The 12564-nt window shown below is 46.1% G+C and overlaps 1 protein-coding gene across 2 annotated transcripts in view; it reads left to right on the plus strand.

The window, feature by feature from the left end:
• MARCHF9 (membrane associated ring-CH-type finger 9) overlaps positions 1–1619 on the plus strand; it is a 178096-nt gene extending 176477 nt beyond the window's left edge. For both annotated transcript variants that reach the window (XM_088466210.1, XM_088466217.1), the window contains exon 5: positions 674–1619. In XM_088466210.1, the coding sequence (XP_088322336.1) occupies positions 674–1002 (329 nt within the window). In that variant the 3' untranslated portion in view covers positions 1003–1619. The remainder of the gene's footprint in view (positions 1–673) is intronic.
• Positions 1620–12564: the final 10945 nt, after the last annotated feature.

Raw genomic sequence — 12564 nt, forward strand, 5'->3', positions numbered from 1 at the left:
ACTGCACACCCTGAATATAAATAAGGGAAGTGCTACCTGTTGAGACTAATGTTGCAGACACAAAAAGAAAAATGACAAGTGCACAACTCCATCATTACTAACTACATATAATAAATTTAGCATAATCATGGCCAAGGTTATGGGCCTACCCACCATGTCCAGGTAACCCCTCTTAGGGTAGGTCCCTAACATACTGGGTTGAAGTCGAGAGCGCATGACAACCCCAAACCAGCCCAGCTGAGCCACCTCAGGGCATCATATTGTTTTAATCTTAGGGACGCAAATCCAATTTATCTTGGGATAAATCTGTCAGAAAATTAAAAGATGCCAGTAGATAGGAAAATGGGTGTCAGAACTGCAATTGTTACAAATGTATCTTTCCTTTTCATTAACATTGTCTGTGGTATTCCCAAACATTTCATGAGTCATTTTCACACCACTTATGTTATTTGGAGATAATACGTTGTCATTACTAAGTGTGGCACAAAGTGAACCAGACTGTGTAAGGTGCCAAATACTCCCCACTTCAGCATTCACTGGCTGACACGTATTCAGAATCCCAGTGCCGCAACCCGTCTTTGAGTCCAGTAGTGATGACGATATGATGTGCAACCTATGAACATATACCTTTTACACCAGGTTCATTATTTAATTTGTTTTTTTTACTTTACAGGGTTGATTATCCATGAAGGTTCATCAGTATATCGGATCTTCAAGCGGTGGCAAGCTGTGAACCAGCAGTGGAAAGTTCTAAACTATGACAAAACCAAGGACCTTGGGGAACCTTTAACTGGGACTACAAAGCTTGGGGGAAGGAATTCACGGACGAATCATTCCTCTCACAATGATAGAGGCCCTGGGAGGAGTCAGCGGGTTAGGACTATTTTGAACCATCACTGTGGTTATACAATTCTACACATCCTCAGCCACCTGCGGCCTAACGAACATCGGAATAGCTCAAACTCCAACAGAGAGGTGGTGATGAGAGTGACAACAGTATGAGAACTGGCCGAATTATTGGAGGAAATGGTATGCTGCTATTCTTCTCTAGCTATTACCGATGCCGCCATTACAATGGTATCAAAAATGGAAATATGGAGAACGCAGAGAATTCAGGCCCCCGAGGAGCTGGCCTTTCAATGCATTTTGGCCAATGGTTTTAATATATGAAATGCCCTGGTTTTTATTTTTTAAACGTTGGGACTTCTTTTACCACTTAATACTTTCCAGTGCGTCTTATATCATTTACAAAACGCTCAGTGTGAGATGAATGAAACTATAGGGTTCCCTCAAAGTCTCAAAAGTAATTGAGTCAAGGAAATCCCACCTGATCCATTACTTTTAGAAACCCGTTGAAAGCACAAGCCAGCGTTTTTAAGGTGAAAACAAGTCATCACAAGAACCAAGTCTTAACATTTTTACCTCAGCTTTAAATGATGACACAGTAAACCATAGATATGATGAAAAAAAAAACGTAAAAGAAAAATACAATTAATAAAATAATTTTAAGAATTGCCTAATCAAAATGGTCAATACAACAGGAATTAACAGACACTATGAAGTGGTCACAACTTTCTAAGTGATGAATAGGTGCAATAAAACATATTTTTACGGCAAAATGGGATCTTTGCAATAAGACGCTTGTACTTTCCCTGGTTTTACATTTTTGCATGATTAAATGTAAATTTTTTTTCCTCTTTTCTCCCTGCGGGAGGATAAAGAAAAAAAATATTTATATGCAAATAGTCTCCAACTACATTTATTTTCTTTTTATTCACATACTGGGATGTAATATTAAAGACATCAGGATTTTCCTGTAAATTCTGCACTTGTATGTGTGTGTGTGTGTGATGATGATGCAAGAGTGTCACACTCTCTCCTGATCATTTTCCATAATACTCACATTCTCAGTTACTCAGGGACATTACACTTTCATTAGTAACTCTGACCCACCAGAGACCAGCTTGCTCTAAAAGTGTTCTACAGTAGTATACTATTGTTATGTTCTGGGTTGTTTGTGGACCCGGGGTGGTAGCAGGAGCGATCACAGAATCGGATTTGAATAAAAAACTAGGTTTTTTAATAAGTGCTTGAGAAGACATAAAATATGACAGTAAATAAAAGTCCAGGAATATATAAATGTGCACAAGAGTTCTGTGGTGGGAGTAATGGGTTAATGTCCTAGTAGAAACAATTAGAGCTGTCCAGGTGTGCAGGTAGTGAGACTGAAAATAATCAACCAGGTATGCAGGTAGTGATGCAGGAAAATAATAGCCAGGTATGCAGGTAGTGAACTAAGGCAATGAGCAGGATGTCAGCAGGCTCAGGCACTCAGGTATGGGCAAGGGTGATGGAGGAAGCGGGGTAGTCCAGCGGAAGCTAGGAGCTGACAGGCAGACTGGCAGACAGCGAATTCACAGGAACAGGATAAGCACAGAGAACTCCCTCTCAGCTAGGCTGAGATACACGTTGCACTGGCAAAGAAGGAAGGCACTGACCCTTCCTAAATACATCATGCCGTGCTGTTACTGGCCGGAGGGAACATGTGACTCACCAGGATTGGCCAGCCGCATCACATGGCCAGAAGGCAAGATGGCGGCGCCCATGCCAAATGGAACGGAGATGCCGCCAGGCCTTACCAGTGCAGAGTGACAACAGGCCCGCACAACAACGCGCGCCGCCAAAGCCCCCCGCCAGACACCATCTCCGCCACCAGACGACCTCACAGGTAACACCCGCCTAGCGCCATGCTGAAATACCCTGGCCGTGACAACTATACAGTATATATATATAGTATACTATACAGGTTCACCGCCCGTTTCAGCAAAATAACAAATGGCGAGGTCCTGATTTACATTGTAGATGGTTTTAGGTATCATCTAAGCGCCTTAGCTTCAGTGTTGGGATTGGCAACAGTCAGTCGTTACCAGTTCCTGCTGTGAGTGCCCACTGATGAGCCAAAATGAATATATTGTGTGCAGCATATACATTGTATAACCCGAAGTTCCCAAACTCCGCCATTACAGTTCAGGTGTTAAGGATATCCATGCGTCCAGATGGTTAAATCAAATTAACTGAGGTACTAATGAAGTCACCTGTGAACAAGCATGGATATCCTTAAAACCTGGACTGTAATGGTGGAGTTTGGAAAACTCTGATATAACTTATATAATAATCTACACTACTGATATGTTTCGGTCATGGGTTTCAGACTAAGCAAAGACACATTTCCCATTTTTTCCATGTCACATATTTCTTTACCATTTTGTTTAAAGTTCTAAAGTTGTTACAAAGATTTACATAACTAGCATGTCGGCATGCCAGCTTCGACATAATGATGTCCCCCTTGTCATTGTTGACATCCCGGCCGTAGATAACTTGACTGTGGGCTTGATTCAGTGATGGACTCAGTTAGCAGCGTCTTGAGTTAAAAGATGCTAACTGCCGGCTTCTGTGATCCGCTGCTGCGTCCAAGGACGAAGTATCGGATCAACTGTGTCACCATCAGACATCTGAGTAACCTTCAAGTTACTCAGGATGTCCAGTTTAATCACACAGCCGGAGCCAGTGAAGCTGTGTCCAAGGACGCAGCCACTGGCTTGGAACGCCCAGAAAATAAGGTTGTCACACCACTGTTTTATGTAACGCTTCCTATCGTCGCCCCCAAATGACATCAGCATGTCAGTCATGTTGCGTTTGGGGCACTGCGCATACGTAGATATAAAAAAATAGTAGATGTGCGTAAACATCGGGTTTACATACATCTATGAATTAAGCCCTACATCCCGTGCCAGGATTACGCCTGGCGAAAACAATGGTATATATGTGCCAGGATTATGCCTGGCGAAAACAACAGTACATATGTGCCAGGATTACGCCTGGCGAAAACAACAGTATACTGTATATGTGCCAGGATTACCCCAGTAGAAGACAGAAGTACAGTATAGGTGCCAGGATTACGCCAGGAGAAGACGATAGTATATGTGCCAGGATTACGCCAGAAGAAAACAAAAGTATATGTGCCAGGATTACACCAGGAGAAGACAAAAGTACAGTATATGTGCCAGGATTACGCCAGGAGAAAACAGGAGTACAGTATAGGTGCCAGGAGAAGGCAAAAGTATATGTGCCAGGTTTACGCCAGGAGAAGACGATAGTATATGTGCCAGGATTACGCCAGGAGAAAACAAAAGTTTATGTGCCAGGATTACGCCAGGAGAAAACAAAAATCTACGTGCCAGGAGAAAACAATAGTATATGTGCCAGGCTTACGCCAGGAGAAGACGATAGTATATGTGCCAGGATTATGCCAGGAGAATACAAAAGTATATGTGCCAGGATTACACCAGGAGAAAACAAAAGTATATGTGCCAGGATTACACCAGGAGAAAACAAAAGTATATGTGCCAGGATTACACCAATAGAAAACAAAAGTATATGTGCCAGGAGAAAACAATAGTGTATGTGCCAGGATTACACCAGGAGAAGACGATAGTATATGTGCCAGGAATACACCAGGAGATGTAGTTTGACAGTGTTAGCAAATTATAGTTAGTTAAAGTAGCCAATTTTACACGATATAATAATTTAATGAAGTGTCAAATACATAAGACTGTCTGAGTTTGGGTAGCGATATTAATAAATACTAAAGTCACATTTACCACGTAAAATACAATTAAATGAAGAAGCAAATAGAAAACAAAATAATTAAGTTCAAATAAATGCAAACATCTGTTGTCTTCCTCTTTTAAAATCAAGTGGTAATCGCCACTGTCCCCATAAATAATGGTAATAGACTGCAGCAGCAGATTAATCACTCAAAATACACTCTGCCAATCAGAAACCACTGCCGAATGTCATCATTAGGGCTTTTCTGGCATCGGGGATAAAGCACCCCCAAGATATACTGCTCCTGACAGGCACATATACATTATGTCCTGGTCTGAGTCAGTCACAGTTACTAAATCCCGCTGTTACTGAATGCACCCACCTTCCTTTTCCATTACAGCCTCTCTAAACATAAGAAGTTGCAAGTGAGAGATGTACTAAATCTGCCTACAGAATAAAGTGCAAGAACTCTTTGGGGTGTATGCGCAGTACACAAACACGAACACAAAACGCCCAGCTTTACATGAGCTCCGTAATGACATCTGAATGGCTCTTTGTAGGTTAGAGATGTGGTTCAACATATCTGACTGTAGATATGCTAATACCAGTAGCTTTGGTTGCATAATTAGCCAGTAGGATTATAAAGCAGTGATTTGCATGTATTTAACTGCAATTCCTTAGGGGAGAGCAGTTACATCCTTTATTTTTGGGATTTTATGAGGCAATGCTATTTTTATAGCATGGAACATGTGAACATCTCTTATTTAAGCTTTTCTGCTAACTGGGGAATGGTATGATATAAACGGTAACTACTATCTTTACTGAGCGGACTAAAATATTCTGATAACAGTAATGTTTTGCCATAATTCTGTATTTTCATGTTGTATATGTGACTATAATAAGGAGGTAGAAATGTATGCTACCAGGGCAGTAAATTAATTGTCCTAAACCAGTGACTTGGGATGTGAGGTGGAGTTTCACAGAAATGTGGCAGCGTTTCAAGGGTTGTTGACCCACTAGCATGTAGTTTTAAGAGTGACCCACCCCAAATAATACCAGGAATTATATACAAAGTTATTTTTTAGAACTTGTTGCTCATTGGAATCTAAGGGTCAGATTCAGCAGCGATCGCAACTGTGATTACACACGCAATCGTCCGATTGTTGCGTTCTGCGCACGTGTATGTATCGCAGTGTGCAAATACTCCACTGCGATCGGGACTGCAATTGCAGTGACCATGCAGACCCATTGCAGAGGGAATTACAGTAAGTACCGTTTGGGGGTGGTGACGAGGGGGGGGGGGTCGGCTAAACGCAGGCGTACCAGTGCATTTGAACGCCATTGCGTGGGCGTGCATAAATTAGCCACTATGATGTAATATGCAGCTTGTGTACTCACTGCGTGCGACGAGGTTAGCAATTCGTGAGTAAGGTCAGAGCTTGTGAAAGTGAGCGTGAGGCTGCGATTGTACTCGATGTTACCAATAGTTTTGCAGTCTTGCTAAGTATTACGGATGTATGTAAGGCGTCCTTATGTTAGGCTACGTATGGCATAGCGATTGCAGACATTAGCAAACCTACGCAGTGAGACTGCGTGCCTAATCGCTTTTGCAGTTGCAATCCAGAGTGACTCAGGCCCTAAGGGGTCTATTTACTAATCTGTGTTAGAAGATAAAGTGAACTGAGATAAGGTACCAGCCAATCAGCTCCTAATTGCCATCTCACAGGCTGTGTTTGAAAAATGACAGGAGCTTATTGGCTGGCACCTTATCACCATTCACTTTATCTCTTAACACAGCTTAATAAATAGACCCTTCAGTCATTTAGGGCCTGATTCAGTGTTGTCGATGTTTACCAGGTTGAGATACTATCGGAGTCGCATTGCACATATGATAAAGCACATTACCATAGTCGCTTGCACTGTGATTTAGTCAGGGAGCGTTTGGGGTTGGTTACGGGGAGTGTCGGCTAAAAACGCAGGCGTGTTGCGGGCATGTCACATGCTGCATCTGCGATCCCTTACGCAGTAAACATGGCTCTGGCGTCTCATTTCCTGCTGCCATTCTCCGTGACTATAGAGTTACTCAGAACTGCTAACAATGAATGATCTGCGACCGATGCTGCGTATATGTACGCAGATGCTTGCATAGGCAAAGATGCCAGTGGGTCACCTCAATACATATCATGGCATTGGCGACAATTGCATATTTTCCCATGGCAGTTGCGTACAGGCAGGGCCGACGAGAGCCGCGCCGAGCCCAGATGACGGGGCGTGACCTAACAGCGGGAGGCGTGGCCACACCCCCTTAGAACATAAATTAAAACATTATATTTTCGGCGCCACGCGCTGGGGAGGAGGGCGCTGAGTGCCCCTCAGCCTGGTGCACAGCCAATGGGGGGTGTGATCAGCGTGATTGCTCCCCCCATAGGCATAGGAGACTGCTCCGACTGCTGCTTTAGCAGCCACGAGCAGTCTCCCAGTACAGCACAGCACACAGCAACATTGCTGGGCTGCTGTGACTTAAGATGGAGGAGCGGTGCCGGACCCGGGCCCCGGCAGCAAGCCCGTGCCCGGGTAATTTGTACCCGCTCCCCCCTCTCTCGGCGCCCCTGCATACCAGATCGTAGCTGCTTTGGCAATAGCCTACAACCCTAAATTAGGCCCTTAGTTCATTAACCTCCAAACTAGTAACTATTTGACTTTCAGAGCTTATTGCATTATTCACTTATTGGGGTCAGTGCGTTATACACAATTGCACTTTTGAAGTAATAAGACACAATTTGTATCAAAATATTTTACTGTACGTTCCCAGGGGTCCATTGTGTTCCCTCGCCAGACAAGTAATGATCCGCAAAGGAGAACGTTATAGATAATAACATGCTCAAAATCCTAATGTGCAGGCACTAACTAGAATCAGAGATCATCCTCGCACTTCTCCGTACAGCGCCTGTCACCCATATTGTGGTCCTGGATTATCTGAAAAGCAGTGCAGAGATAACACACACCCCTGCTTAGTAAATATATCAAGAGGGCGCAATACAGTCTGAATGTAATGGGACCCAAGAGAAATCAGTGATTTGTTCATGAATTGCACAAAGCGCAGTGATAATCCCTTTTTTCATCTATTATTATCTATTTATAAGGATTGACTGAGCTACACAGTCCTGACATTTCCAAAACTGATCTCTAGGATTTCCAGGTTGCAAATTTGCTCTCTTATTATCATATGATTTATAAATGTATCTGTTTCCCAAAAAAAAGATAAGATGCTCTGTTAACGTAATGGTAACTGGGCTAAGTGTACAATAGAGTGTCAGTATTCCAATTATATTATTTATCCTTCGTTTCTAATATCTTCTGGAGCTGCTAGTAATAGTATCGGATCGCTTTTCACTTGTCCATCGCCCCCACTCCCGGAACCGCCTTTGGTCAGTAACCACTGAGACCACTCTATACAATTCCTAAATGAACCTGTAGTAGATGGGCTCTAATGATAAAGACCATGAACTAATGGGCAGTTTGTCAAATGCTAACAAGCCTGATTTAATATGAATTTCTATGGCCATTTTAAAACTATCGCTCAAAGCTGCCAATGATCGTCTGAGATCGTAAATCAAAGGTGATGTAAATATATGTGTAACGCCGGGATCCGGACAATATCCGGCACATGGAATGCCGGGGATTAGAATACCGACACCTGTCATAATCTCGCCATCGGCATCCCGAAGGAAAGTAGCGGGGTTAGGGGGAGGGATAGGGTTAGGCTCTAAGGGGGGGGACTCGGGGAGGATTAGGTTTAGGGTGCGGGGGGGGGGAAGTTAGGTTACATTCATATAATTAAATAAATGGTTTCTATACAGATGATGCCGTCATAATCATCTTTCGCACATGATGATCATAGTCCCATCAATAAGAATAAACATTTATTTTCACTGCAGTGTTTAATACTGACAGTACATTTCTCATGTAACAGTTATACATTTATCCAGTCGAGTGTCCCGATTTCAGATAGTCCTGTCTTTTCTTTTGCCATGTAGTATGACCTGTTTGTGTATGTATAGCTATGCCTGATGGTGCATAGGCTACTAATGCAAATCTGCGCGCATCTTAAGATACTTACACTTAGCACATGGGTGTTTAATATGCTTTTTTGTATGTGCAGTTTTTTTAGAGGTTTATTTTTGGATGTATATGAGGCCGACTCAGCACAGTCCATCATCAGCTGATAATGTGTGTTTTTCTGCTGCTGAAAAGCCTATCCATACTGGTATTATCCCCTGCAGCAGAATCAATCACTGATTCCATACACTGAAGTGCACTCATAGAGGAGCACAAATGCAGCCTCCACCGTGTAAGGTAAGAAGCAGAGAGAGGTTCTGTCAGTAGGTGTTACAGCACAGCAGGAGTGATATGAGCTTCTTACTTTCCCATAAGTACACTGTCTTGCAGTCAGCATCATTCTCTCATTCAGATCAGCAGATTTAAAGAAGTATGTTTTCCTGAGGATGTCTGTGTTGTTTGTAAGTAGAGGCAGGGGTGTATCTAGGGGTCTGAGCGCCCCTGGCAAAGTAATGGACTGGCGCCCCCCTCCCCCCATATATTCTGAATAATTACATTCTGTCTCCCCAGCCATCCCCCTTCTTTCTCCACAGCCATCCCTCTTCTGTGTCCCCAGCCATTCCCCCTTCTGTGTCCCCAGCCATTCCCCCTTCTGTGTCCCCAGCCATCACTCTTCTGTGTCCCCAGCCATCCCTCTTCTGTGTCCCCAGCCATTCCCCCTTCTGTGTCCCCAGCCATTCCCCCTTCTGTGTCCCCAGCCATCCCTCTTCTGTGTCCCCAGCCATTCCCCTTCTGTGTCCCCAGCCATCACTCTTCTGCATCCCCAGCCATCCCTCTTCTGTGTCCCCAGCCATCCCTCTTCTGTGTCCCCAGCCATTCCCGCTTCTGTGTCCCCAGCCATTCCTCCTTCTGTGTCCCCAGCCATTCCCCCTTCTGTGTCCCCAGCCATCACTCTTCTGTGTCCCCAGCCATTCCCCCTTCTGTGTCCCCAGCCATCACTCTTCTGTGTCCCCAGCCATCCCTCTTCTGTGTCCCCAGCCATCACTCTTCTGTGTCCCCAGCCATTCCCTCTTCTGTGTCCCCAGCCATCCCCCTTCTGTGTCCCCAGCCATCACTCTTCTGTGTCCCCAGCCATTCCCACTTCTGTGTCCCCAGCCATCACTCTTCTGTGTCCCCAGCCATTCCCCCTTCTTTCTTCCCAGCCATCCCTCTTCTGTCCCCAGCCATCCCTCTTCTGTGTCCCCAGCCATCCCTCTTCTGTGTCCCCAGCCATCCTTCTGTGTCCCCAGCCATTCCCACTTCTGTGTCCCCAGCCATTCTCCCTTCTGTGTCCCCAGCCATCACTCTTCTGTGTTCCCAGCCATCCCTCTTCTGTGTCCCCAGCCATTCACCCTTCTGTGTCCCCAGCCATTCCCCCTTCTGTGTCCCCAGCCATTCCCCCTTCTGTGTCCCCAGCCATCCCTCTTCTGTGTCCCCAGCCATCCTTCTTCTGTGTCCCCAGCCATTCCCCCTTCTGTGTCCCCAGCCATTCCCCCTTCTGTGTCCCCAGCCATCACTCTTCTGTGTCCCCAGCCATCCCTCTTCTGTGTCCCCAGCCATTCCCCCTTCTGTGTCCCCAGCCATTCCCCCTTCTGTGTCCCCAGCCATCCCTCTTCTGTGTCAATCAAACAGGTAGTCAGTGTGGCATGCAGGTTGGAGCGGGCCCCTTCTTCACCTGAGGGCATAGTGCGGGCGGCAGGAGCGGGCCCCCTCTTCACGCATGGAGGAAGTAGCGCAGGCAGTAGCAGAGGGCTCCCTCTTCAGTCATGTTGTAGCGCAGGCGGCAGACAGTAGAAGCGGGCTCCCACTTTACTTATGGATGGACTGGGAATAGCTCCAGCGGTAGGCTCCCTCTTCACTTAAGCAGGCAGTAGCAGCCTAGCAGGAGTGTAATCACAGCCTGATTGTACCCCTTGGCCGTGGGTGGCACCGCCGGATGGCGCTCCCCCTCGGCTGGCACCCCTGGTGAGTGCCAGCCTAGCCAATGGGTAGATACGCCCCTGAGTAGAGGTTGGGAAATTCAAGCTCCCAGTGTGTTAAAGTGCTAAATGACCCAATGCAGACACATTTTGTCCTACTCGGATGTTCTCAAGGCTATGGTGAGTGTGTCTTGTGTTGAGTACTTACTCTAATAATAAACTGTGTACACATTAGGGCCTGATGAGTCAGACGCACTGGCATTGTTGGATACAGTGGAATGTTTGTTTTTGTTACTGTGCATGCATCTAGATTGCGTGGACAGTTGCAATTGCCCGCACCAGTCAGCCAGTGACCGCCTCCTTTCCTCCTCTGCGATTTCCACATCTCACTCCAGAATCTGAAATTTCTCTCGTGCTGCCCCCCATCTTTGGAACGTGCAATGTTTCAAGCAGGCGCTGAAAAACAACCTGCTCATAAAAGCATATGCGTACACTACTTGTGTCACCTCACCCTCCTGCACTCTCCAAGTCTCCCACTTGATTCCTGCCCCTAGCTCCTCTCACAATAACCCACTCCTTATGTCTTCCATTTGTCTCCTTCCCTTTAGACTGTAAGCTCCATGAGCAGGGCCCTCCGCCCTCCTGTTCTCTTTACCTATTTCTCTTGCACACCAGCTACACTCTACACCTCCTCCTAGGGCTCTCTGCCCCCAGACTCCACTCCTTTGTTGTTTTTGTTTCTTCTGACTTCCCAGACCTGTTATCTGCACCCATGCTAATAGCTACAGGTTTCAGCTTACACTGACTATTTCCATTGCCCCCCTGGCATCAGTGGCTAAGAATTGTAACACTATTTGTAATTTGTCTACTGTATTGTACTGTACTGTCTTATTGTTTTGCCCTCTATGGCGTAACTTGAGGGGGTCAAGCAGTGCACATGCCCTGGGTGCCTTTGGACCCAGCAGTGCGAGGGTGCGCCGCCGGCTGCAGTCCAGGGCACGTGCAGTCTGTGGCACTCCAGACTGAAACAAACACACCGCTGACGGCAGTGTGTTTGTTTTAGCACTGCAGCCAATGAGAGACAGACTCTTATTCACTGCTGTACCCAAAGCCAGGCAGGAGCTCACCCATGATCTCCGCCTTCCGGCTCCCACACTGGGTGAAGGGAGAGACGTCATGACATCTCTCCCACAGTGCCCACTGCCGAGCGGGACGGGAGCAGTGGACAGCGGGGGGCCCGGCAGGAGCAGGGATTCAAGTAAGTGTCTGTGTGTCTATGTATTATGTGTAAAAGGCACTGCATTGGGGGCACTGTATAAATGCCACTGCATAGGGGGCACTATATATTGGGCATTACTGGGTGGACTGTATAAGGGGCACTATATATTGGGTACTACTGGGGGGGACTGCATAAGGGGCACAGGGCCACTACTGGGAGCACTATATAAGGGGCACTATTGTGGGGCACTGTATAATTGGCACTATTGGGTGCACTCTATCAGGGGCACTGTATATTGGGCATTACTGGGAGCACTATAGAAGGGCACTACTGGGGGGACTGCATACAGGGCACTGCATAAGTGACACTATATATTGGGCTCTACTGGGGGCATTACATAAGAGGCACTATAATATGCACTACAACAGGGAGCATTGCATAAGCGGCACTACTAGAGGGGAGTTTGCATAAGGGGCACTGAGACTGGGGATATTGCATGAGGGGCTACTAGGGGCATCACATAATGGGCACTACAACAGGGGGCACTGCATAAGGGGATATACTACTGGGTGCATATGGAATGGTAAGGAATGTTCCCAGAAGGACTGAAAACGGTGGTGTCATGTTGACACACCCCCATTTTTCAGTGACCATGCCATGACCATTTTTTCAGCGCGCGCACATCAGGGGGCTCCATTTTTCATCTTGCCCTGGGCTCCA

This window comes from Taudactylus pleione, unplaced genomic scaffold (genome assembly GCF_031769625.1).
Source record: "Taudactylus pleione unplaced genomic scaffold, aTauple2 ptg000065l, whole genome shotgun sequence".
In the NCBI taxonomy this organism is placed as follows: domain Eukaryota; kingdom Metazoa; phylum Chordata; class Amphibia; order Anura; family Myobatrachidae; genus Taudactylus; species Taudactylus pleione.